The sequence below is a fragment of the Sinohyriopsis cumingii genome, chromosome 17 (genome assembly GCF_028554795.1).
Source record: "Sinohyriopsis cumingii isolate HCF-2022 chromosome 17, ASM2855479v2, whole genome shotgun sequence".
Taxonomy (NCBI): domain Eukaryota; kingdom Metazoa; phylum Mollusca; class Bivalvia; order Unionida; family Unionidae; genus Sinohyriopsis; species Sinohyriopsis cumingii.
The window spans coordinates 70,537,690-70,564,234 of record NC_142977.1 but is presented as its reverse complement, the minus strand read 5'-3'; the positions used below and the strand labels follow the sequence as shown (position 1 = coordinate 70,564,234).

General features: G+C 35.6%; 1 protein-coding gene across 2 annotated transcripts in view; it reads left to right on the top strand.

The window, feature by feature from the left end:
- The window catches only part of LOC149779202 (uncharacterized), a 77,769-nt gene extending 70,923 nt beyond the window's left edge, over positions 1 to 6,846 (top strand). The window contains exon 13 of one of the 2 annotated variants that reach the window (XM_089939776.1): positions 1,246 to 6,846. In XM_089939776.1, the coding sequence (XP_089795902.1) occupies positions 1,246 to 1,461 (216 nt within the window). In that variant the 3' untranslated portion in view covers positions 1,462 to 6,846. The remainder of the gene's footprint in view (positions 1 to 1,245) is intronic. The other variant, XM_089939777.1, reaches the window with a different exon arrangement.
- Positions 6,847 to 26,545: the final 19,699 nt, after the last annotated feature.

Here is a 26,545-nt window from a genome sequence, read left to right as displayed (position 1 = left end):
TTCCCGTTTCCCATTCCCCTTAATTATTAACAACCGAATTCAGATTGCCTTTAATTATTAACAACCGAATTCCCATTGCTCTAAATTATTAGCAACTGAATTCCCACTCCCCTTAATTATTAACAATTGAATGCCCATTCACTTTAATATTGAATAGTGGAATGACCATTCACCTTAATTATTAACAACCGAATGCCCATTCACTTTAATTATTAACAACTGAATGCCCTTTGACCTTAGTTATTAACGGCTGAATGTCCTTTCACCTTAGTTATTAACAACTGCATGCCCTTTCACCTTAGGTATTAACAACTGAATGCCTATTCACCTTACTTATTAACAGCTGAATGCCCATCCACCTTAATTATTAACAACTGAATGCCCATTCACCTTAATTATTAACAGCTGAATGCCCTTTCACCTTAGTTATTAACAACTGAATGCCTATTCACCTTAGTTATTAACAACTGAATGCCCATTCACCTTAGTTATTAACAAATGAATGCCCATTCACCTTAATTATTAACAACTGAATGCCCATTCACTTTAATTATTAACAACTGAATTCCCATTCACATTTCCCATTCCCCTTAATTATTAACAACCGAATTCCCATTCACGTTTACCATTTACTTGAATTATTAACAATGGAATTCCCATTCACCTTTCCCATTCACCTTACCGTAATTATTAACAAACAAATGCTTTAATATTGAATAGCAGAATGACCATTCACCTTAATTATGATCAGTGGAATGTCCATTCACCAAATTATGTAGAGTTAGATGAAATTTGTCATAAGAAATGAACATGACTGTTACTCATGCACATCTTTATATATTTTAACTAAATCTAGCTGTCATATAATATCCATATCACTTTTTAAGAGGCATCATTTACTGAATCTGTGCATTTTGTGAAATTTGAAGCCTTGTGTCTATTCATCGTTCAGTACGTCCATGCATCTGCCACACTGTGTATACGTTTTGCATTTAAGTTTTAGGAACTGTTGTTGGTCATCTGTCTTCCATAAACACATTGCTATTTAACAGTAAAATCTTATGCATATATAACCACTTTTGTATATACCATAATTTACTGTTAGTTGGAATGTACCTATGCCTTCATTGCATTATAGATTTTTAAAAGTCTACTGTTAATTGTAATGTTTATGATCATTAAAATGATATGTAATCCACTGAATGGCAGGATGTATCGTAAAATAGTTTTATTTTTATTTTTTAGGATTACATTCATGTACAGATGAAAGAAAGCATTCTTCGAAATATATATGAACTGATGGATTCCTCAGACAAATTTGCAAAAGAATTCAAAGAACTTCTGCATAATCTTCATCAGATTGTACAAGATTGCATGTGTGCACATGATTCTGATGGAATAAGGGTAAAAGAGATAAAGTTCAAGTTATATGAAAAATTTGCAATTTTAGAAGGAGAATAAGTCTACAAGAAGTCCAGTTTTCTCAAGCATTGTGTAAATCAGAATGTTTTTGGTGCATAATAGTGCCCTGATCAACATTAGAAAGATGTATGATTGTTTAATGCAAAACATAAACTGTATGATTTTTATGATGCTGATATCAATAATTATACAAAAGTACCAGTACTAATTTTCAGATGGTGACCCAGTAAGATTACAAAACTAATCTCTCTTGAATTCCTCTTTTATATACAAATGTATGCAATGTGGTTTTGGTTTTGTGGGTTTATTGCCATTTTTCAGCACATGATAAGCTATACATACACATGGCCAGTATATTTGGTGGAGGAAAAACCAGGAAAGACTCAGAGAAAAACCAACAACCGACAGAAAGCTACTGGCTACTTTCTAAATTTTAATTTGCTTTCTATTTATTCTGAATAGCTAAATCTGTTTTGAAAAGGAGGAATATAACAAATGCAAAACTGCATTCCTGCTTTATTCTGAGGAACAAATTTGTTTGATAAGGCATATGAATACATCTTGACTGACAGCCTCAGTGTAAACTTATGTTGATTCAGTGTCTTTCTTTCAACTGATTCAGAACAAAACATGTGATATATATATATATATATATATATATATATATATATATATATATATATATCATCATCATCATCATTGGCGACTCGGTCTCGAAAGACCATGCAAATAGCGCCCTTGGGGTGTTGTCTGTCTCTGTTGGCATCATCTGCTGTGGCTATGCAGGCCTATTCATGAGTGACAGTCCCTATTGCAGTTGGTGCAGACATACTGGGAAGTCTGCGTTACTGTGGTTGCTGATGCGTTCTTCTTTCTCTTACGTTTCTCTGCCACCAACTGGCCTCTCCTCACATCAGCGACTGATATGCCATTGTTTACCATCAGTCTCCAGGTGCCTCGGTCCTCGGCCAGCTCTTCCCAGCCATCAGATGAAATGTTGCATGCCTTCATGTCCCTCTTGCACACATCTTTGAAACGGAGTGAGGGGTGTCCGACTCTTCTCATGCCAGTGGCCAGCTGTCCATATAGGATGTCCTTTGGCAGCCTTCCATCCTCCATGCGTCGGACGTGACCCAGCCATCGAAGGCGGCGTTTAATTAGTAGGGAGTACATGCTGGGGGTACTTGAATGCTGCAGGATCTCGCTGTGTGGAACACGGTCTTGCCAGCTGATTTTCAGGATGCGTTTTAGGCACCGTATGTGGAAGGAGTTGAGCCGGCGTTCTTGCCTCATGTTGGTACTCCAGGTCTCACTTCTATATAGAAGGGTGCTGAGAACGCAGGCCTGGTAGACTCGAACCTTGGTGTGCTCTGTCGGCGCGTTGTTTTCCCACACTCTCTTCGTTAATCGAGCCATGATGGTGTTTGCCTTTCCAAGCCTTCTGTCCAGCTCCATATCAGTCAAGAGAGTGTTGCTGATGGTTGACCCTAGGTAGATAAAGTTGTTGACTGCTTCCAGGGTGACACCGTTGATTTTGATTGAAGGGGCAATGGTGGTATCTTGCACGCTGACATTTGTTCTTTCCAAGCTGATGGTGAGACCAAACTGCGTGCAGGCAACAGCAAAACGGTCTCCCAGTCTCTGGAGGGCTTCCTCGGTGTGGGCCACAAGAGCTGCGTCATCTGCAAAAAGCATCTCCCTGATGAGCACAGCTCTCACTTTGGTCTTTGAGCGCAGTCGTGCCAGGTTGAACAGCCTCCCGTCGGACCTGGTGTGTAGATATATGCCGTCTGTGGACGTGTCGAAGGCGTAGGACAGGAGCAGGGAGAAGAAGATCCCAAAAAGTGTTGGTGCCAGCACGCAGCCCTGCTTCACACCACTGTTAATTGGGAAGGAGGTTGAGAAGGATCCATCATACAGGACTGTTCCCTTCATATCTGCATGGAAAGAGATTATCATGCTGAGGAGTTTTGGGGGGCAACCGATCTTACTCAGAAGTTCAAAAAGGCCCTTCCTGCTGACCAAGTCAAAGGCCTTGGTGAGGTCGATGAACATCATGTAGAGTGGTTGACCTTGCTCTCTGCTCTTCTCTTGGAGTTGTCGTAAGCAGAAGATCATGTCTGTCATCGACCTGCCTGCTCTGAAGCCGCACTGTGATTCCGGGTACACACAGTCTGCCAGCAACTGCAGCCTGTTGAGTATGATGCGGGCGTACACTTTACCAACAATACTCAAGAGCGAGAACCCTCTGTAATTATTACAGTCACTGCGGTCGCCCTTGTTTTTGTAAAGGGTCACAATTGTGGCATCACGCATGTCTTGGGGGACTACTCCTTCCTCCCAGCAGCGGCAAAGTAGCTCGTGCAGTGGTTTAATCAATGCTGGTTTTCCACGTTTGATAGCTTCGGGCGGGATGCTGTCACTACCTGGTGCTTTGTCGTTTGGAAGGCAGTCGATTGCTTTGCTGAGCTCCTCTAAGGTTGGCACTTTGTCGAGCTCTTCCATGGTGGGCAGATTCTTTATGCTGCTGAGGGCTGCATCAGTGACTGACGTTTCTCGGGAGTATAGTCTGAGTAGTGCTCCACCCATCTGGCCATCTGTTGCCCACGGTCTGTGATCTTCTCTCCCATCAGGGATTTCAGGGGAGCGACCCCTTTCACTGTAGGGCCTAGAGCCTTCTTGATGCCACTGTACATACCTTGGATGTGTCCAGACTCGGCACTGCGCTGGATCCCTTCACACAGTTGTTGCCAGTACTCGTTTGCACACTGTTTAGCAATGCGTTGGGTGTTACTTCGGGCACTTCTGAGAGCAGCAAGCATCCATTCATTAGGGCATTTTTTGTAAGCTATGAAGGCTTTTCGTTTCTCCTCGATTTGTGGTTCCATCCTTGATAGGTGTGCATTGAACCAGTCCTGGCTGGGTCATTCCTTCTTGCCAAACATTGACATAGCTGTACTGTAGATGGCACCCTTCATGGCATTCCACTTGGCTGTAGCGTTGTACTCAGGCAGGTCCTGGAGAGCCTTGTTCAGGGCAGACACATACTCCTCCACCTTGGCAGGGACTGACATCTGCGCAGTGTTTATACGAGGACGTCCTTTTGATTTTGAGCGGTGTAGCGCATGTGTCTGTAGTCGCACTCTGCTGCTTACAAGGGCATGGTCGGAGTCACAGTCTGCACTGTGGTAGGTTCTGGTGGAGAGGACGCTGTTAAGGGCAGAGCGCCTGGTGATGACCAAGTCGAGTTGGTGCCAGTGATGAGATCTGGGGTGTTTCCATGACACTTTGTGTTGTGGCTTACACTTGAAGAAGGTGTTTGTGATGCACAGGCCATGGTAGGTGCATAGCTCCAGCAGTCTCTGGCCATTTTCGTTGGTCTTTCCAGTGCCATGATATCCGAGGCAGGTAGGCCATGACTCGTGGTCCACACCTACTCTGGCATTAAAGTCGCCGAGGAGGAATAGTGGTTCATTTTTGGGGCATCCTTTGATCTGTTCGTCCAGCTGCCCATAGAACTGATCCTTCACGTCTTCTGATGACGTGAGGGTTGGGGCGTAGACACTGATGATGTTGACAGGACCTGAAGCAGTAGTGAGGCGGATGGACAAGAGACACTCAGTGCCCCCTGTGGGAGGTTCAACTGAGGCCAGGAGATTGTTTTTGATGGCAAAGCCTACTCCATGCTGACGGGGCTCCTCAGGTTCTCGACCCTTCCAGAAGAAGGTGTAGTTTTCCTCTCTAAGGGAGCCACTAGAGGCGAGCCTGGTTTCCTGGAGGGCAGCTATGCTGATATTTAGTCTGGTGAGTTCTCTATCGATGATGGCTGTCTTTCTGGTGTCGTCCACTTCTCTGAGGTCGTCAGAGATGCCTGTACACATGGTGCGCACATTCCAGCTTGCAAATCGAAGAGCTGGAGTCTTCTTTATTGGTTTCTTGTTTCTTTTGTCTGGTGTGGAAATACCATCTGCTTGTCATGCTGAACAACACACTGAGCTCCAGACACCCACTGGAGCAGGCAGACGATGGCAGGTCAACACCTTATTGACCAGGGGCTACCTGGCTTGAGGCGGGCGATAGTTGGCCAGTGGGACACGATGATCCCTCCCACCGTCAAAGCTGACCCATGGCGCCCCTTCCCTACGCCAATCGGGTGGGACTTACAACCCGTAAACTGTCAGCTTCCGTGTTGTTTCCTCACTTAGTAGCAAGACTGGAGTGTCCTCTCCAGGGCGCAAGCCTGGGCGTGGAGTATGGAGATCCTGGGCTGCCCAGACATCAGCATCCCCCTCTCGTCCTTGCTGGTGGGGTCCAAAGGAATGCTGAGCATGACATTTGGCACCAGTTTGGATGCAGGAGCTGCTGGAAGGAGGTCGTAGTCGACCCCCAGCCGCCTTAGGGGCTCCGCTCCTGATTTTCTGCCTGGGTTTACTCCCGTAGCCTTTCCTTCTCCCGAAGATATCCACAAGGCAGTGGAGCCATAATCCAATGGATAGGACTTGGTTGGTTTTGAATCAGAGTTTCCTTCTCCTAGATGAACTGCCTGACAAGGCTAACGAGCTTCATCTGCCCGGGTTTGGGGTCAGAGTTTCCCTTCTCTTAGACTGGTTGCCTGCCAAGGCTAATGAGCCCAGTCTGCCCACCCAGTTATACCGCTGGGTACTCGGTTGCGCCACACAGCAGGCTCTGTTAAAACAGGGGGCACCGCGTGAAGGTGCTGCTGTGGACACAATAGTGTAGGAGAGGCCATATGCAAGTAACCTCCTGCCCTGCAGAGTGAGACAGTGGTCCTGCGGCGATCACTACACCTGGGAAGGAGAGGCTATGAGAGACGCTTTACTTTCCTTTGGCAAGCGGGACGTCAGGCCCAGGCCTCGCACCCCCCATATGTATATATATATAATGTGGATGTGTGTGTTATAAAAATGGTACTTACCCTGCCTCGCTTGGTTTTTCAGCAATAAGCTGTTATTGTTAGGACTGATTGGCCTGGTTTCATGATAATGTGACTGGGTTGGACATGATGCTTCATGTTTGCAGCATGATTCCTTGGTGCTAGACACCACTATAAACTGTCACACTGCAGACATTATAGCTACATTAATAGGTGGATAGTAGTTGGATAGAGGTAAAGAGGTGGGACATGTTTCACAAAGAAGTTAATTATATGTTGAGATGCAATATGTATTTAATATTACCAGATTATATGAAACTTTCCTATACAAAGAAATCATGGTAACAGTAGTTCTGTTTATTGTTATCTTTTGTCCATATATTGCACATAGAATGTGGTCTCTTGTTTTATTGTTTGAAATACATTTATTGAAATATTTACAATTACAGTTATAATCTTGATGATTTATTTTACCAAACTGTCTTGCAGGAGCTCAACTTGTTGAAAATAAACTCCACGTTACCAATCAATAGCACCCATCCATTTGGTTTTTGCTTTACTTATATAATTATGTTTTCTGCTTTTACCCCTACCAAAAAAATTTGAATTTGTTATGTCAAATAAAATAATCCTGAAAACTTTAGTTCATGTGCAGCAAATTTACCTGCAGTTTTCAATTGGTTTTCATATACAAGTTGTCTACATTTCTCAGTTTATAAATCAAAGTTCAGTCAAGATTAACATGTGTTCTGTGCTATGCATTCAAGGCCTGCACAAATGCTACAACATCTAAAGGAAAGAGTTCAGACTTTTGCATGTCTTTAACTTAGTGATGTAATTGATTTCTTCTTTGCTACAGCCCTGCCATTGCACCATTTCCATCTCAACTTTTTTAGCAACAAAACTGGTGAAATTTCTACATGGTGGTAATAGTGCACTAAAGAAATGTAATTAAAAATGATGGTGATAATATACAAAAGGAATGTAATGGAGGTGGATGGTTATAATATACTAAAGGACTGTAATGGAGGTGGATGGTAATAATGTACAAAAGGAATGTAATGCAGGTGCATGGAAATAATATACTAAAGGAATGGAATGGTGGTGGATGGAAATAATGTATTAAAGTAATATAATGGTGTGGATGGTAATAATGTACTAAAGGAATGTAATGGAGGAGGATGGAAATAATGTATTAAAGTAATGTAATGGTGGTGGATGGTAATAATGTACTAAAGGAATGTAATGGAGGAGGATGGAAATAATGTATTAAAGGAATGCAATGGAAATGGATGGTAATAATGTATTAAAGAAATGTAATGGCGGTGGATGGTAATAATGTAGTAAAGGAATGTTATGGTGGTGGATGGTAATAATGTACTAAAGGAATATAATGGATGAGGATGGTAATAATGTAACAAAGGAATGTAATGGAGGTGGATGGTAATAATGTAGTAAAGGACTGTAATGGAGGAGGATGGTAATAATGTACTAAAGGAATGTAATGGAGGTGGATGGAAATAATGTATTAAAAGAATGTAATGGTTGTGGATGGTAATAATGCACAAAAGGAATGCAAAAGAGGTGAATGGAAGTAATGTATTAAAGGAATGTAATGGTGGTGGATGGTAATAATGTACTAAAGGAATGTAATGGAGGTGGATCGAAATAATGTATTAAAGGAATGTAATGGAGTTGGATGGTAATAATGTATTAAAGAAATGTAATGGAGGTGGATGGTAATAGTGTACTAAAGGAATGTAATGGAGGTGGATGGTAATAATGTACAAAAGGAATGTAATTGAGGTGGATGGAAATAATGTATTAAAGGAATGTAGTGAAGGCGGATGGAAATAATGTATTAAAGGAATGTAATGGAGGAGGATGGTAATAATGTAGTAAAGGAATGTAATGGAGGTGGATGGCAATAATGTTGTTGTTGTTGTTGTTGTAGGGTTTAACGCCATTTTTCAGCACGTGATAGGCTATACATGGCGGCCAGTATTAATGGTGGAGGAAGAACCCAGAAAAACCCCGGAAAGAACCACCGACCCACGAGAAGCTACTGGCAAGCTTTCTTCCATATCCACATTAGCCAAATCTGAGACTCGAATCCACCCAGACAGAAGTGAGATGGCAGTGATCCATAACGAAGAGCGCTTTAGACCACTTGGCCACTCGGGGCCTTGCAATAATGTAGTAAATGAATGTAATGGAAGTGGATGGTAATAATGTACAAAAAGAATACAAAAGATGTGAATGAAAATAACATATTAAAGTAATGTAATAGTGGTGGATGGAAATAATGTACTAAAGGAATGTAATGGAGGAGGATGGAAATAATGTATTAAAGGAATGTAATGGAAATGGATGATAATAGTGTACTAAAGGATTGTAATGGAGGTGGATGGTAATAATGTATTAAAGAAATGTAATGGAGGTGGATGGTAATAATGCAGTAAAGGAATATAATGGAGGTGGATGGTAATAATTTAATAAAGGTATGTAATGGTGGTGGATGGTAATAATATACTAAAGGAATATAATGGAGGTGGATGGTAATAATGTAACAAAGGAATGTAATGGAGGAGGATGGTAATAATGTACTAAAGGAATGTAATGGCAGTGGATGGAAATAATGTATTAAAGGAATGTAATGGTGGTGGATGGTAGTAATGTACAAAAGGAATGTAAAAGAGGTGAATGGAAATAATGTATTAAAGGAATGTAATGGTGGTGGATGGTAATAATGTACTAAAGGAATGTAATGGAGTTGGATGGTAATAATGTATTAAAGAAATGTAATGGAGGTGGATGGTAATAGTGTATTAAAGAAATGTAATGGAGGTGGATGGTAATAATGTATTAAAGAAATGTAATGGAGGTGGATGGTAATAATGTAATAAAGAAATGTAATGGAGGTGGATCATAATAATGTACTAAAGGAATATAATGGAGGTTAATGGTAATAATGTACTAAAAGACTATAATGGAGGTGGATGGTAATAATGTACAAAGAAATGTAATGGAGGTGGATGGAAATAACGTATTAAAGGAATGTAATGGTGGAATTTAATAATGTACTAAAGGAATGTAATGGACATGCATGGTAATTATGTACTAAAGGAATGTAATGGAGGTGGATGGTAATAATGTACTAAAGTAATGTAATGGAGGTGGATGGTAGTAATGTACAAAAGGAATGTAACTGCAGTGGATGGAAGTAATGTATTAAAGGAATATAATGGAGGTGGATGGCAATAATGTAATAAATGAATGTAATGGTGGTGGATGGTAATAATGTACTGAAGTAATGTAATGGAGGTGGAAGGTAATGTAATAAATGAATGTAATGTAGGTGGATGATAATAATGTACTAAAGTAATGTAGTGAAGGTGGATGGTAATAATGTACAAAGGAATGTAATTGAGGTGGATGCAAGTAGTGTATTAAAGGAATGTAATGGAGGTGGATGGTAATAATGTACAAAAGGAATATAATGGAGGTGGATGGTAATAATGTACTAAAGTAATATAATGGAGGTGGATGGTAATAATGTACAAAAGGAATGTAATTGCGGTGGATGGAAGTAGTGTATTGAAGGAATGTAATGGTGGTGGATGGTAATAATGTACTAAAGGAATATAATGGAGGTTGATGGTAATAATGTACTAAAGGACTATAATGGAGGTGGATGGTAATAATGTACAAAGGAATGTAATGGAGGTGGATGGAAATAATGTAATTAAGGAATGTAATGGAGTTGGATGGTAATAATGTACTAAAGTAATGTAATTGAGGTGGATGGTAATGTACAAAAGGAATGTAATTGAGGTGGATGGAAGTAATATATTAAAGGAATGTAATGGTGGTGGATGGTAATAATGTACTAAAGTAATGTAATGGTGGTGGATGGTAATGTACTAAAGTAATGTAATGGAGGTGGATGTTAATAACATACAAAAGGAGTGTAATTGAGGTAGATGGACATAACGTATTAAAGGAATGTAGTGAAAGTGGATGGAAATACTGTATTAAAGGAATGCAATTGAGGAGGATTGTAATAATGTAATAAATGAATGTGATGGAGGTGGATGGTAATAATGTACTAAAGTCATGTAATGGAGGTGGATGGTGATAATGTATTAAAGGAATGTATTAGAGGTGGATGGAAATAATGTACTAAAGGAATGTAGTGAAAGTGGATGGAAATACTGTAATAATGGAATGTAATGGAGGAGGATATTAATAATGTACTAAAGGAATGTAATGGGGGTGCATGGTAATAATGTACTAAGGGAATGTAATGGAAGTGGATGGTAATAATGTACTAAAGGAATATATTAGCGATGGATGGAAATAATGTACTAAAGGAATGTAATGGAAGTGGATGGTCATAATGTACTAAAGAAATGTAATGGAGGTGGATGGTAATAATGTACTAAAGGAATGTAATGGAGGTGGATGGTAATAATGTATTAAATAAATGTCATACAGGTGGATGGTAATAATGAAATAAAGAAATGCAATTGAGATGGATGGAAATAATGTACTAAATGAATGTAATGGAGGTGAAAGGAAATAATGCATTAAAGGAATGTAATGGAGGTGGATGGAAAAATGTATTAGAGGAATGTAGAAAAGGAATGTAATGGAGGTGGATGGTAATAATTTAAAAAAGGAATGTAATGGAGGTGGATGGTAATATTCTATTAAAGGAATGTAATGGAGGTGGATGGTGATAATGTACAAATGAAATGTAATTGAGGTGGATGGAAATAATGTATTAAAGGATTGTAGTGAAAGTGAATGGAAATACTGTATTAAAGGAATGTAATGGAGGAGGATGGTGATAATGTACTAAAGTAATGTAATGGAGGTGGATGGTAATAATCTACAAAAGGAATGTATTAGAGGTGGATGGAAATAATGAACTAAAAGAATGTAATGGAGGTGGATGGTCATAATGTACTAAAGTAATGTAATGGAGGTGGATGGTAATAATGTATTAAATGTAATGCAGGTGGATGGTAATTATGAAATAAAGAAATGTAATTGAGATGGATGAAAATAATGTGCTAAATGAATATAATGGAAGTGAGAGGAAATAATGTATTAAAGGAATGTAATGGAGGTGGATGGAAAAATGTATTAGAGGAATGTACAGAAGGAATATAATGGAGGTGGATGGTAATAATTTAAAAAAGGAATGTAATGGAGGTGGATGGTAATAATCTATTAAAGGAATGTAATGGAGGTGGATGGTGATAATGTACAAATGAAATGTAATGGAGTAGAATTTTAATAATGTATTAAAGGAATGTAATGGTGGTGGATGTTAATAATGTACTAAATTAATGTAATTTAGGAGGATAGGTAATTAAAAGAATGTAATGGAGGTGGATGGTAATATGGTATTATAGGAATGTAATAGATGAGGACGTGCTCTAAAGTACTTGGATGCCAAGAGCCTGACTTCCAAGCTGTTTTGTAGCACTACTGGTTGTATACCAGAAGAGCTTACAGGATGGTTTGTTTATACAAGAAGAGTTTACAGGATGGTTTGTATCTACAGGAAGAGTCTATAGGATGGTATGTGAGTATAAGAAGAGTCTACAGGATGGTTTCTATGCACAGGAATAGTCTACAGGATGGTTTGTATGTACAAGAAGAGTTTACAGGATGGTTTGTACGTACAGGAAGAGTCTACACAATGGTTTGTATGTACAAGAAGAGTTTACAGGATGGTTTGTGAGTACAATAAGAGACTACAGGATGGTTTGTATGTACAAGAAGAGTCTACAGGATGGTTTGTATGTACAAGAAGAGTCTACAGGATGGTATATATGTACAGGAAGAGTTTACAGGATGGTTTGTATGTACAGGAAGAGTTTACAGGATGGTTTGTATCTACAGGAAGAGTCTACAGGATGGTTTGTATGTACAGGAAGAGTCTACAGGATGGTATGTGAGTATAAGAAGAGTCTACAGGATGGTTTGTATGTACAGGAAGAGTCTACAGGATGGTCTGTATGTACAGGAAGAGTCTACAGGATGGTTTTTATTTACAAGAAGAGTCTACTGAAGATGGTTTGTATGTACAAGAAGAGTTTACAGGATGGTTTGAATGTACAAGAAGAATCTACAGGATGGTTTTTATGTACAAGAATAGTTTACAGGATGGTTTTTATGTAAAAGAAGAAGAATTTACATTTATGCAATATATATTCCATCCCTTTTTTTCAATACCTTTTCATCACTCTTCATTAACATAAACCATTTACATACCCTGTTGATCGCGAAGCTTTATTTTTCACCATTACCATCTTATCTTTTTAATTTCAACTATTTGGTTTTGATATCGCTGGTCGATATGAGACTTTTTTCTAATTTTTAAAAGATTATACATATAACATTTTGTATGGCGCTAAATAGATTAACAGTGCTGATGTGCCATTAAAATACTATCAATCAATTAATCAGTTTACAGGTTAGTTTGCATGTACAAGAAGGGTTTACACAGTGGTCTCTATATAAAAGAAGAACCTACAGGATGGTCCATTGTCCATCCATCTGTATGGGCAGGTTTGTTTTTGCTAGTCCTCTTGAACTTGGTGGAAGATTGTAATGAAATTCACACACATATTCATCGCATAGAATTGATCGCTCTGAATGAATATGTTGCTTGACTTCCATAATAATCATCTTCAAGATCTTGTGATTGCTAAATGGATGATCTTACTGTTATGAGGTTTGCACTAGAAGACTTTTTCTGATATCGTCTTGGTTCCATATAAAAATGGTGTAGTGCTGGTGTTGGAAATCCTGTCATTACTATTGCACCTGAACTTTCTCTCATGGTGTGGTTTACACTAAAAGTCTTCTTTTTATGTTGATCTGGTCGTATATAGAAGTGGGCCAATTTGACGCCCAATATGGCCACCATGACAGCCATCTTGAAAATCTTGTTATCACTTTACCTCAAGAATGAAAAATCATGTTGATGGTGGATATCGACTTGGTTCTAAATGTAAATGGTACCAATTTAATGTCTAATATGGTTTCCCCACTGGCCATCTTGAAAATCTTGTAAATGCCAATCTCTTGAATTGATACTCATATTGGCATGTGGTTTTCACTGGAAGACTTCTTACCATATCTGCTTGGTATTAATTGAAAATGGTACCGCTTGCACATCCAGTATGGCTGCCACAGTAATCATCTTGAGAATCTTGTTATAACTACCTCTTCTAGATCATGCTGGTCATATTGATATTGTGCTTTCACCAGAATCATGATATCAAATTGGCTGTAGATGGAATTGGTATGAATCTGATATAAACTACATCCACCATGGCATCCATCTTGAAAACTTGTTGCTCCTCTAAAATGCAAAGTCATGTCAACATGGAATTTTCACCAGAAAACTCCTCATAACAACATGTGTATTGTTAGTCCTAAATTAAATGGTGCTGATCTGGCATATAATATAGCCAATAGTGGCTGTCATGCAATCTTGTTATTACTACAGTAACTCCTTTTCAGTGAGAGTTCATGGAGTTTTCATCAGAAGAGATCTTCTGGTATCTGCTTGGTCCTAAATGAAAATGATTGACCCTCAATATGGTGATCATTGTGTTCCTTCCAAATGGATGACTCTATCAACATACAGTTTTCATCAAAATACTTTTTATAATGCCACAAGGTCCTAATGAAAAAGGTGCTACTTGTGTATATTGTATGGCTGTCATGATGTCTGTCTTGCCCTGTATGGATGGTCATTCTAACGTGTTTTCACCAAAAGACTTCTGATGATGTCTACTAATGGTGCAGGGTTTCCAGGCTATGGGGAAATCAGGATAGAGTAGATGGGAAGTGATATATAAAAAATTCCTGACCATAAAAAGTCCTTGACTTTTGTAAATATTGATGAAAGTTGGAAACACATGGAAATTTTCTGCCACACCTTGATGAAAGAAGCAATTACATAACTGACTCATAACTGAACTGATCATGAGTTAAATTGATTGAGTTTTTACCAGTATGGATCATTTGGGTGCTTGTCATAAACATATTGGTATAGTCAATCCAAGCACTCAGTCAATTAGATTAGTAGACTGGTTAATCCGTACAAAGCTTTCTATTGGTATCTTTTCTTACATTGAAGGTAACTGAAGACCAGTCTAGTACCGCAACAGGCCAACATGTCTGTGACATGTTATCTCAGAGAAAATATATTTTAATAAAGCTTCTTATTTGATAGTTAGTAAAGAGGACATGTTATGAAACATTATTGTCAAATTAATAGCAACCATTGCTAAATATTTAGAAATCTACCAACTTATTGGTGGACCAAATGACAATAGAGCATCAGCTATCGATAGCCTCATTTTTGTTAGACCATATACCAATGAGAAGGCAGTATTTCATTAAAAATAGTACATTTCACTTGCATATAAAGTTAGTGTGATTTATAATAACCAAGTCTGGCAGTAATGTTGGAGTATGGGCTGACATTCTTTATAGAGTAGTTGTCAGATTTGATGTAGTCTAAAATATCGAATGTTTGAGCTCATTGGTGCCAAATGATTTTGCTGTCTGATGTATAGTTTGAAATATTCCTATCAATTCTTAAATTGGTTACAGGAGAAATGGGAGAAGTGTAATACCTTTTATTACAAATTAGGTAAATTGTAGCAAACAATACGAGCCCACGTGAGTATCAATACAGGTTTGGGAACTTGTTTATCAGATTCCAACCAGACATAAGTGAATTTTACAGAAAATGCAATACCTTTTTGCACAGTATTATACAATTTTGAGGGTCTTTTTCTCAAAATTAAAAAAAACTCTTTTGTAATTAATTATTTTTAAGTGTTTGATTTTTATCCCAATCATAAGGAGTTTAGGTTGTTTGAAAAACGTTAGCATTTGGTTTTCTTTGGCACAGACTAATTCACATTTACATAGTTTTCTTTATAAAATAAGATTCTGATACTTCGCATTTGTTGGGTTTTTCTGAAAACTGTGATAGAAAATGTTTATTTTTTTTGTATATAATAACTTTAGATTTCAAGTGGTACATGTACCCGATCCTTGTACATAGTTTTGAACTTGCTGCACTAATAACATTTGTGCTATGCCAGTTAAGAGATATTTCGCTTGAGACATTGCAATATCTATTTACAACTAACTGATTGTTCAGATTTGTTCCAGAAATAAACATTTGAACAGTGTTGAAATAAAAAAAACCAATTAATTTGAACAGTTGTTAATGATATTATTGCTACCTCATACCACCATTATGCATGTCAGCAAAGTAGAGTTAACATTTTTATTCAGTAAATTGGAATGAGTTAGCATGCAAATGTTTGAATTTTCAGTAGTCAGACTCTCCTGTTGTGAGAATACATGTTGTAATTTAATACATGGTCATGTGGTGATACATTTTGTAGTTTAATACATAGTCATAAGTGATACAATTTGTAGTTAATACATGGTCGTATGGTGATATATTTTGTAGTTTTATACATGGTCATATGGTGATACATTTTGTAGTTTAATACATGGTCATATGGTTATACATTTTGCAGTTTGATACATGGTCATATGGTGATACATTTTGTAGTTTAATACATGGTCATATGGTGATACATTTTGTAGTTTAATATATGGTTGTTTGGTGATATATTTTGTAGTTTAATACATGATCATATGGTGATACACTTTGTAGTTTAATACATGGTCATATGGTGATGAATTTTGTAGTTTAATACATGGCCATTTGGTGATAACATTTTGTAGTTTAATACATGGTCATATGGTGATACATTTTGTAGTTTAATACATGGTCATATGGTGATGCATTTTGTAGTTTAATACATGGCCATTTGGTGATACATTTTGTAGTTTAATACATGGTCATATGGTGATACATTTTGTAGTTTAATACATGGTCATATGGTGATGCATTTTGTAGTTTATTACATGGCCATTTGGTGATACATTTCTTAGTTTTATACATGGTCATATGGTGATACAATTTATAGTCAATACATGGTCATATGGTGATACAATTTGTAGCTAATACATGGTCATATGGTGATACAATTTGTAGTTAATACATGGTCATTTGGTGATACATTTTGTAGTTTAATACATGGTCATATGGTGATACATTTTGCAGTTTAATACATGGTCATATGGTGATACATTTTGCAGTTTAATACATGGTCATATGGTGATACATTTTGTAGTTTATTATGTGGTTGTTTGGTGATATATTTTGTAGTTTAATGCATGGTCATATGGTGATACATTTTGTAGTTTAATACATGGTCATATGGTGATACATTTTGTAGTTTATTACATGGTCATTTGGTGATATATTTTGTAGTTTAATGCATGGTCATATGGTGATACATTTTGCAGTTTATTGCATGGTCTTTTGGTGATATATTTTGTAGTTTAATGCATGGTCATAGGGTGATACATTTTATACTTTAATACATGGTCATATGGTGATGCATTTTGCAGTTTAATACATGGCCATTTGGTGATACATTTTGTAGTTTAATACATGGTCATATGGTGATACATTTTGTAGTTTATTACATGGTCCTTTGGTGATATATTTTGTAGTTTAATGCATGGTCATATGGTGATTCATTTTGTAGTTTAATACATGGTCATATGGTGATACATTTTGTAGTTTAATATATGGTTATTTGGTGATATATTTTGTAGTTTAATGCATGATCATATGGTGATACACTTTGTAGTTTAATACATGGTCATATGGTAATGAATTTTGTAGTTTAATACATGGCCATTTGGTGATACATTTTGTAGTTTAATACATGGTCATATGGTGATACATTTTGTAGTTTAATACATGGTCATATGGTGATGCATTCTGTAGTTTATTATATGGCCATTTGGTGATACATTTCTTAGTTTTATACATGGTCATATGGTGATACAATTTATAGTTAATACATGGTCATATGGTGATACAATTTGTAGCTAATACATGGTCATATGGTGATACAATTTGTAGTTAATACATGGTCATATGGTGATACAATTTGTAGTTTAATACATGGTCATTTGGTGATACATTTTGTAGTTTAATACATGGTCATATGGTGATACATTTTGTAGTTTAATACATGGTCATATGGTGATACATTTTGTAGTTTATTATGTGGTTGTTTGGTGATATATTTTGTAGTTTAATGCATGGTCATATGGTGATACATTTTGTAGTTTATTGCATGGTCTTTTGGTGATATATTTTGTAGTTTAATGCATGGTCATATGGTGATACATTTTATACTTTAATACATGGTCATATGGTGATGCATTTTGCAGTTTAATACATGGCCATTTGGTGATACATTTTGTAGTTTAATACATGGTCATATGGTGATACATTTTGTAGTTTATTACATGGCCGTTTGGTGATATATTTTGTAGTTTAATGCATGGTCATATGGTGATTCATTTTGTAGTTTAATACATGGTCATATGGTGATACATTTTGTAGTTTAATATATGGTTGTTTGGTGATATATTTTGTAGTTTAATGCATGGTCATATGGTGATACATTTTGTAGTTTAATACATGGTCATATGGTGATACATTTTGTAGTTTATTACATGGTCATTTGGTGATATATTTTGTAGTTTAATGCATGGTCATATGGTGATACATTTTGCAGTTTATTGCATGGTCTTTTGGTGATATATTTTGTAGTTTAATGCATGGTCATAGGGTGATACATTTTATACTTTAATACATGGTCATATGGTGATGCATTTTGCAGTTTAATACATGGCCATTTGGTGATACATTTTGTAGTTTAATACATGGTCATATGGTGATACATTTTGTAGTTTATTACATGGTCCTTTGGTGATATATTTTGTAGTTTAATGCATGGTCATATGGTGATTCATTTTGTAGTTTAATACATGGTCATATGGTGATACATTTTGTAGTTTAATATATGGTTATTTGGTGATATATTTTGTAGTTTAATGCATGATCATATGGTGATACACTTTGTAGTTTAATACATGGTCATATGGTAATGAATTTTGTAGTTTAATACATGGCCATTTGGTGATACATTTTGTAGTTTAATACATGGTCATATGGTGATACATTTTGTAGTTTAATACATGGTCATATGGTGATGCATTCTGTAGTTTATTATATGGCCATTTGGTGATACATTTCTTAGTTTTATACATGGTCATATGGTGATACAATTTATAGTTAATACATGGTCATATGGTGATACAATTTGTAGCTAATACATGGTCATATGGTGATACAATTTGTAGTTAATACATGGTCATATGGTGATACAATTTGTAGTTTAATACATGGTCATTTGGTGATACATTTTGTAGTTTAATACATGGTCATATGGTGATACATTTTGTAGTTTAATACATGGTCATATGGTGATACATTTTGTAGTTTATTATGTGGTTGTTTGGTGATATATTTTGTAGTTTAATGCATGGTCATATGGTGATACATTTTGTAGTTTATTGCATGGTCTTTTGGTGATATATTTTGTAGTTTAATGCATGGTCATATGGTGATACATTTTATACTTTAATACATGGTCATATGGTGATGCATTTTGCAGTTTAATACATGGCCATTTGGTGATACATTTTGTAGTTTAATACATGGTCATATGGTGATACATTTTGTAGTTTATTACATGGCCGTTTGGTGATATATTTTGTAGTTTAATGCATGGTCATATGGTGATTCATTTTGTAGTTTAATACATGGTCATATGGTGATACATTTTGTAGTTTAATATATGGTTGTTTGGTGATATATTTTGTAGTTTAATACATGATCATATGGTGATACACTTTGTAGTTTAATACATGGTCATATGGTAATGAATTTTGTAGTTTAATACATGGCCATTTGGTGATACATTTTGTAGTTTAATACATGGTCATATGGTGATACATTTTGTAGTTTAATACATGATCATATGGTGATGCATTTTGTAGCTTATTATATGGCCATTTGGTGATACATTTCTTAGTTTTATACATGGTCATATGGTGATACAATTTATAGTTAATACATGGTTATATGGTGATACAATTTGTAGCTAATACATGGTCATATGGTGATACAATTTGTAGTTAATACATGGTCATATGGTGATACAATTTGTAGTTTAATACATGGTCATTTGGTGATACATTTTGTAGTTTAATACATGGTCATATGGTGATACATTTTGTAGTTTAATACATGGTCATATGGTGATACATTTTGTAGTTTATTACATGGTCCTTTGGTGATATATTTTGTAGTTTAATGCATGGTCATATGGTGATACATTTTGTAGTTTATTGCATGGTCTTTTGGTGATATATTTTGTAGTTTAATGCATGGTCATATGGTGATACATTTTATACTTTAATACATGGTCATATGGTGATGCATTTTGCAGTTTAATACATGGCCATTTGGTGATACATTTTGTAGTTTAATACATGGTGATATGGTGATACATTTTGTAGTTTATTACATGGTCGTTTGGTGATATATTTTGTAGTTTAATGCATGGTCATATGGTGATTCATTTTGTAGTTTAATACATGGTCATATGGTGATGCATTTTGCAGTTTAATACATGGCCATTTGGTGATACATTTTGTAGTTTAATACATGGTTATATGGTGATATATTTTGTAGTTTAATACATGATCATATGGTGATATATTTTGTAGTTTAATGCATAGTCATATGGTGATACATTTTTTAGTTTAATACATGGTCACATGGTGATATATTTTGTAGTTTAATGCATGGTCATATGGTGATACATTTTGTAGTTTATTACATTGTCTTTTGGTGATATATTTTGTAGTTTAATGCATGGTCATATGGTGATACATTTTATAGTTTAATACATGGTCATATGGTGATGCATTTTGCAGTTTAATACATGGCCATTTGGTGATACATTTTGTAGTTTAATACATGGTCATATGGTGATACATTTTGTAGTTTATTACATGGTCGTTTGGTGATATATTTTGTAGTTTAATGCATGGTCATAAGGTGATTCATTTTGTAGTTTAATACATAGTCATATGGTGATGCATTTTGCAGTTTAATACATGGCCATTTGGTGATACATTTTGCAGTTTAATACATGGTCATATGGTGATGCATTTTGCAGTTTAATGCATGGTCATATGGTGATTCATTTTGTAGTTTAATACATGGTCATATGGTGATGCATTTTGCAGTTTAATACATGGCCATTTGGTGATACATTTTGTAGTTTAATACATGGTTATATGGTGATATATTTTGTAGTTTAATACATGATCATATGGTGATATATTTTGTAGTTTAATACATGGTCATATGGTGATACATTTTTTAGTTTAATACATGGTCATATGGTGATATATTTTGTAGTTTAATACATGGTCATATGGTGATACATTTTGCAATATAATACATGGTCATATGTCTGATTCAAATGTTATGGTAGAGTCTAAAAATATAAACATCTATTGATTTGAAATATACATGTTTTATAAGCTAAAATGAATTTAACCATATAAATGAACTGGAAATTGTTCTTTACAAAAGTGTTGGAACCATGTTGGTCCAAATGAAAATGATGCAAATCTGATATCCTAATGTCCAGAACACAAATTTTACATTACCCTCAGTTTAATACACAGTCTCTACCCTCAGTTTTATACACAGCTTCTACCCTCAGTTTTATACACAGTCTGTACCATGTTTTCTAGAACTCTATTTACAACTGATATCTTTCAATTTATATGCATTCTTATATCCTATGGGTCAAGGTGCTGAATTTATACACTGCTTGAATTTTGTGGTCAAGAACATTTAGTTTTTATCACAATTTGAAGATAATGGTTGGAACTCTCACTTCAGTACATAACTTATACTGTATGATACAGATCTCAATTTCTTATACAAGTCAGTCCTAATGGTATAGAACTCTCTATTGTATACACAATGTATACCGTATGATGGAACTCATTGTATGCACTACTTATGCCACATAACTTCCACAGTATGGTCTAGAACTCTCTTGTGTATACACAATATATACTTTATGATAGAACTCAATTCATGCACTAATTATACCACACAACTTATACAGTATGGTCTAGGACTCTCTAGTATATATACAGTATATACTTGATAATATAACTCATTGTATATACTACTTATACCACATATTACTTAAAAGGTATGGTCTAGAACTCTCAGGTGTATAAACAATATATACTTTATGATAGAACTCGATTCATGCACTAATTATACCACACAACTTGTACAGTATGGTCTAGAATTCTCTAGTGTATACACAATATATACTTTATGATAGAACTCATTGTATGCACTACTTATACCACATAACTTATACAGTATGATCTAGAACCCTCAATTGTTTACATAATATAGACTCATTGTATGCATTACTTATACCACACAACCTATATCTGATGTTCTAGAACTCATAATTTGTATACTGCAGTGCATATATCTTGTGATGAAAAACTGGGAAATGTTTTACTCAGCTTATTCCTTGTGGTATAGGACTCATTCTATACACAACTTCTATCGTATGGTCTAAAACTCTCAATATGTACAATGCTTTTACCATATGTTTTAAATTATAAAAAATATCTTCAGCTTCTACTGTATGGTACAGAACTCTCAATTTTATTCACAACATATACCCTATGATGTAGAACACTCAGTTTTGTACACAAATTATACCCAATGGTCCAAAACTCCCAGTTTTATAGATAATCTATATTCATTGTTCTAGAACCCTCTGATTGTATGGTACTTATACCTCCGATTGTACGCTAATTTTACCTCCGATTGTACGCTACTTTTACTTTTGATTGTATGCTACATCTACCTCAGATTGTGCTCTTCTTCTACCTCAGATTGTATGATACTTATACCTCCGATCATATGCTACTTTTACCTCCAATTGTACGCTACTAATACCTCCAATTATATGCTACTTATACCTCAGATTGTACGCACGCTATTTATACTTTAGATTATACACTACTTATACCTCAGATTATATGCTGCTTATACCTCCGATTGTATGCTAGTTATATCTCTGCTTGCACGCTACTTATACTTCAGAATGTACACTACTTATACCTCAGATTGTATGCTACTTATACCTTTGATTGAATGCTACTTATACCTCCAATTGTATGCTACTTATACCTCCAATCGTACGCTACTTATACTTAAGATTGTACGCTACTTATAGCTCAGAATGTACACTACATATACCTCTGTACGCTATTTATACCTCAGATTGTGTGCTACTTATACCTCTGATTGTATGCTACTTATACCTCAGATTGTATGCTACTTTTACCTCAGATTGTATGCTACTTATACCTCAGGTTGTATGTTACTTTTACATCAGATTTATGCTACTTATACCTCAGAATGTATGCTACTTATACATCAGATTGTACGCTACTTATACTTCAGATTGTACGCTACTTATACTTCAAATTGTACGCTATCTATAACTCAGATTGTACGCTATTTATACCTCATGTTGTATGCTACTTATACCTCAGGTTGTATGTTACTTTTACATCAGATTGTACGCTACTTATACTTCAGATTGTACGCTATTTATACCTCAGATTGTGTGCTACTTATACCTCTGATTGTATGCTACTTATACCTCAGGTTGTATGTTACTTTTACATCAGATTGTACGTTACTTATACTTCAGATTGTATGCTACTTATACTTCAAATTGTACGCTATCTATAACTCAGATTGTACGCTATTTATACCTCATGTTGTATGCTACTTATACCTCAGGTTGTACGCTATTTATACCTCAGATTGTATGCTACTTATACCTCTGATTGTACGCTACTAATATATCAGATTGTATGCTACTTATACCTCAGATTGTACACTACTTCTACCAAATGGTGTAGCACTCTGTTCATACATAACCTGGGACATACAGCATATAAATCTCTTCTATATGCAACATTTACTCTTTGGTGTAGAAATCCCAATGTTCTACACTACACGTACGTTACGATCCAGAACTGTCAGTGTATACACTACTTTTACCCAATGGTCTCACATGGTTCCCACACTACCAGAAAATCGGGGAAAAGTTAGCAGAAATAATAGGTTTGTTACAGACCAGGAAAAGTGGGTAGCACGAAAGACTCCAAACTCCACCAAAATACCCCACAAACTACCCCAATCTATTTTAATGTAGCCCAAACTATGTGATATTGCTCAAATCTGTATGTAAAAACCAGTCATTCGTTCCTAATGCTATATTCAACGATAGCATTAGTTTAGTCAATCGGAGCTGTTTTATGTCTCTTTGTTTTATCATCATGACACATTCTTGTTTGGATCGCAACTTACTGCTTATTCAGCCGTGTGTATTTTATGTATTTTTAATTTTTATGAAATATATACACATTTGCATATTTGGAATATTTTTTTCTCCATATAATATGTCCTCAATTCAAGTGAAACGTTGTCATAAAGCAAACAGCCACTCACCCCCCCAAGTATATCTGAAACTAAGTTTCAATATATTTTTAATGGAGCAAATTATTAAGTAGACTGGAAATAGGGGTTTGGCATTTTTGGTTCTATACGCGTCGCAACCTCCATCTCCCATGACTTTGGCCCATTTTAGTAAGCAAGCCGCACACGTTATGCAACCCGTGGATTATTAGCATTACGATCCATCCCTATAATAGGGAATCTGCATTGTGAAACGGGTCTTTTCATGAACGTTTGAAGGCATAATGTTATAGTTTCCGACCTCTTATCTCTCATCACTCATGGTTCTGCTGCATTGTTTACAAACATTCCTTTATAGCAGATAAAATATTATCATCATAAGTGTTTGTATATAGTGTAAAAAAAATTAGAAAATTAGTTACATGATTTAGTTCTTTATATATATATATATATATATATATATATATATATATATATATATATATATATATATATATATATATATATCGCCTTTATAAATAGGAACGGAAGTCGAAGTTGCTGCCATTATGCTTTTAGCATACAAATGACCTTTTAAATAACAAGTTCGAGAAATATAAAAAAAAATATGTTTATTCATATAGGGTATTAGTTTGGCTGCAGGTATTACGAGAATAAATATGAACTATGCTCACATTAGATTAAACGATATGAATCTTTGCAGCGTATTGACCAAACAAGTCAAACAAATTACAATACTGAATAGTGTTAAAACCATATTCCATTCAAAATGCAAAAGCATGCAGCAGAAGTCATAAAAAAGATGAACAGTACAGTGGTTGAAGAAGTCAATAAACCTTTCACGCACAGCCACGTAACTCCGAGCAATTCGTAGCTAATGTACTTTCCAGTGTTAATAAGGAAGTCATCTATGTTCTAAAATTCCAACAAAATTGGATACCCCCCCCCCCAAGACTATCAGGGTTATGGAGTTGTGAAAAATGCACATTTTCTAAATCTCTACTATGGAAAATAAAAGATTGCCAAGAAAGCCACCAAAAACATGATTCTGTGAACATATTATATGCAACAATTCTAGGGAAAGTCATCAAAATCACATATTTGATCGAACAGCTCCTGCGAAACATTTCTGCTAGAGCTTGGTGCCACCAAATTTATTGTACCGCGGTAGTTTTAAACATATCGCTATATCTACCACGGTAGACTGCATTTATGCTAGTACCAACAATTTAATTTTCTGGGGCAGGAGCCTGGGATTTTTTAATGTTTGTTTTCACATTTCCGGATCGCAAATAGCTGTAAAATTAACTTGTTTTGATTTAATGGAATAAAACAACAAGATATTATATCCGTTCTGTTATTTGGAATCAAATTATCTTAGAATAAAATAAAATATCATGGCTCGAAAGGAAATCGTAGTCCACCGAAGAAAATCCAACCTGTCACATATAGTAGATGAATATGCTACGTGTATGTTAACTGTTGCATACATTGTCATCCAAAAAAATACATAAGGTAGAATCATTCAGCTTATATAGCTGACACCTTTTAAAAGACACTGTCCTGACATTACAAAGCTTATTAATAAAACTTGGAAGACTGAAGCTAACGCCTGATACCTACAATTTACTGCTTACATTATTACTAGGCAGGGAATCTTTGAAAAGGATGGTAACAATCAGGACACGATGTCTAGCACAGAGAGAGAGAGAGAGAGAGAGAGAGAGAGAGAGAGAGATCATGAAACATACGGGCTCAGCAAATGAGAAAATATTTAGTTGACCAGATAGATTACGTGAAATTCGAACAGAGAAGAAATGGTTCCCTGAAAATCCTTGGATAGTTTTCGGTCTTAAAAATGAATGCTTGTACACACACACACACACACACACACACACACGAATATAATGCTTTTACTTACACACACACACACACACGAACATAATGCTTGTACTTACACACACACACACGAACATAATGCTTGTACTTACACGCACATACTAACATAATGCTTGTGCTTACACACACACACACACACACGAACATAAGTTACAATAACGAGAAAGATGGCAATTATTTTTTATTCCGAAAATTTTACATCTTTAAACATAATTTGTAAAATTGGGCAGGGTTTCTTCTTAAGTATGTATCGGCCAGACGCTAAGCATGTATATGTTAACTGTGCACGTAAATTGTAGAGAAATTATAATCGTTTCATATAAAACAATTTTCCTGCATTGATCATTAAAATGATATAAATTATAAATGGAGGAATAGTATGCAGTTTTAACATTGAAGCATATTTTTATAACTAGCAAAATGAAAAACAAATGTATGATTGCAAGCGTCTTTGATTATATAAAGATATTGAAAACTAATTTTCATCAGCTACGTATCCTAAATAAACTGTATACGTTTGCAAAAATGTGTACAATTAGTTCTATACATATTGTTGGTAATTTAGTGACATATTTCTGCATTTGTGATACGTAGTTACTTATGTTTTGTGTATAACACGTACACTTAATAAATGAGTCTTTATCCTTGTACATTGTAGTCATTTGCAAAAATATGGGGTACTTTAGAAAACATGATACAATTAGCAAGCTTTGTATGGCTGATGG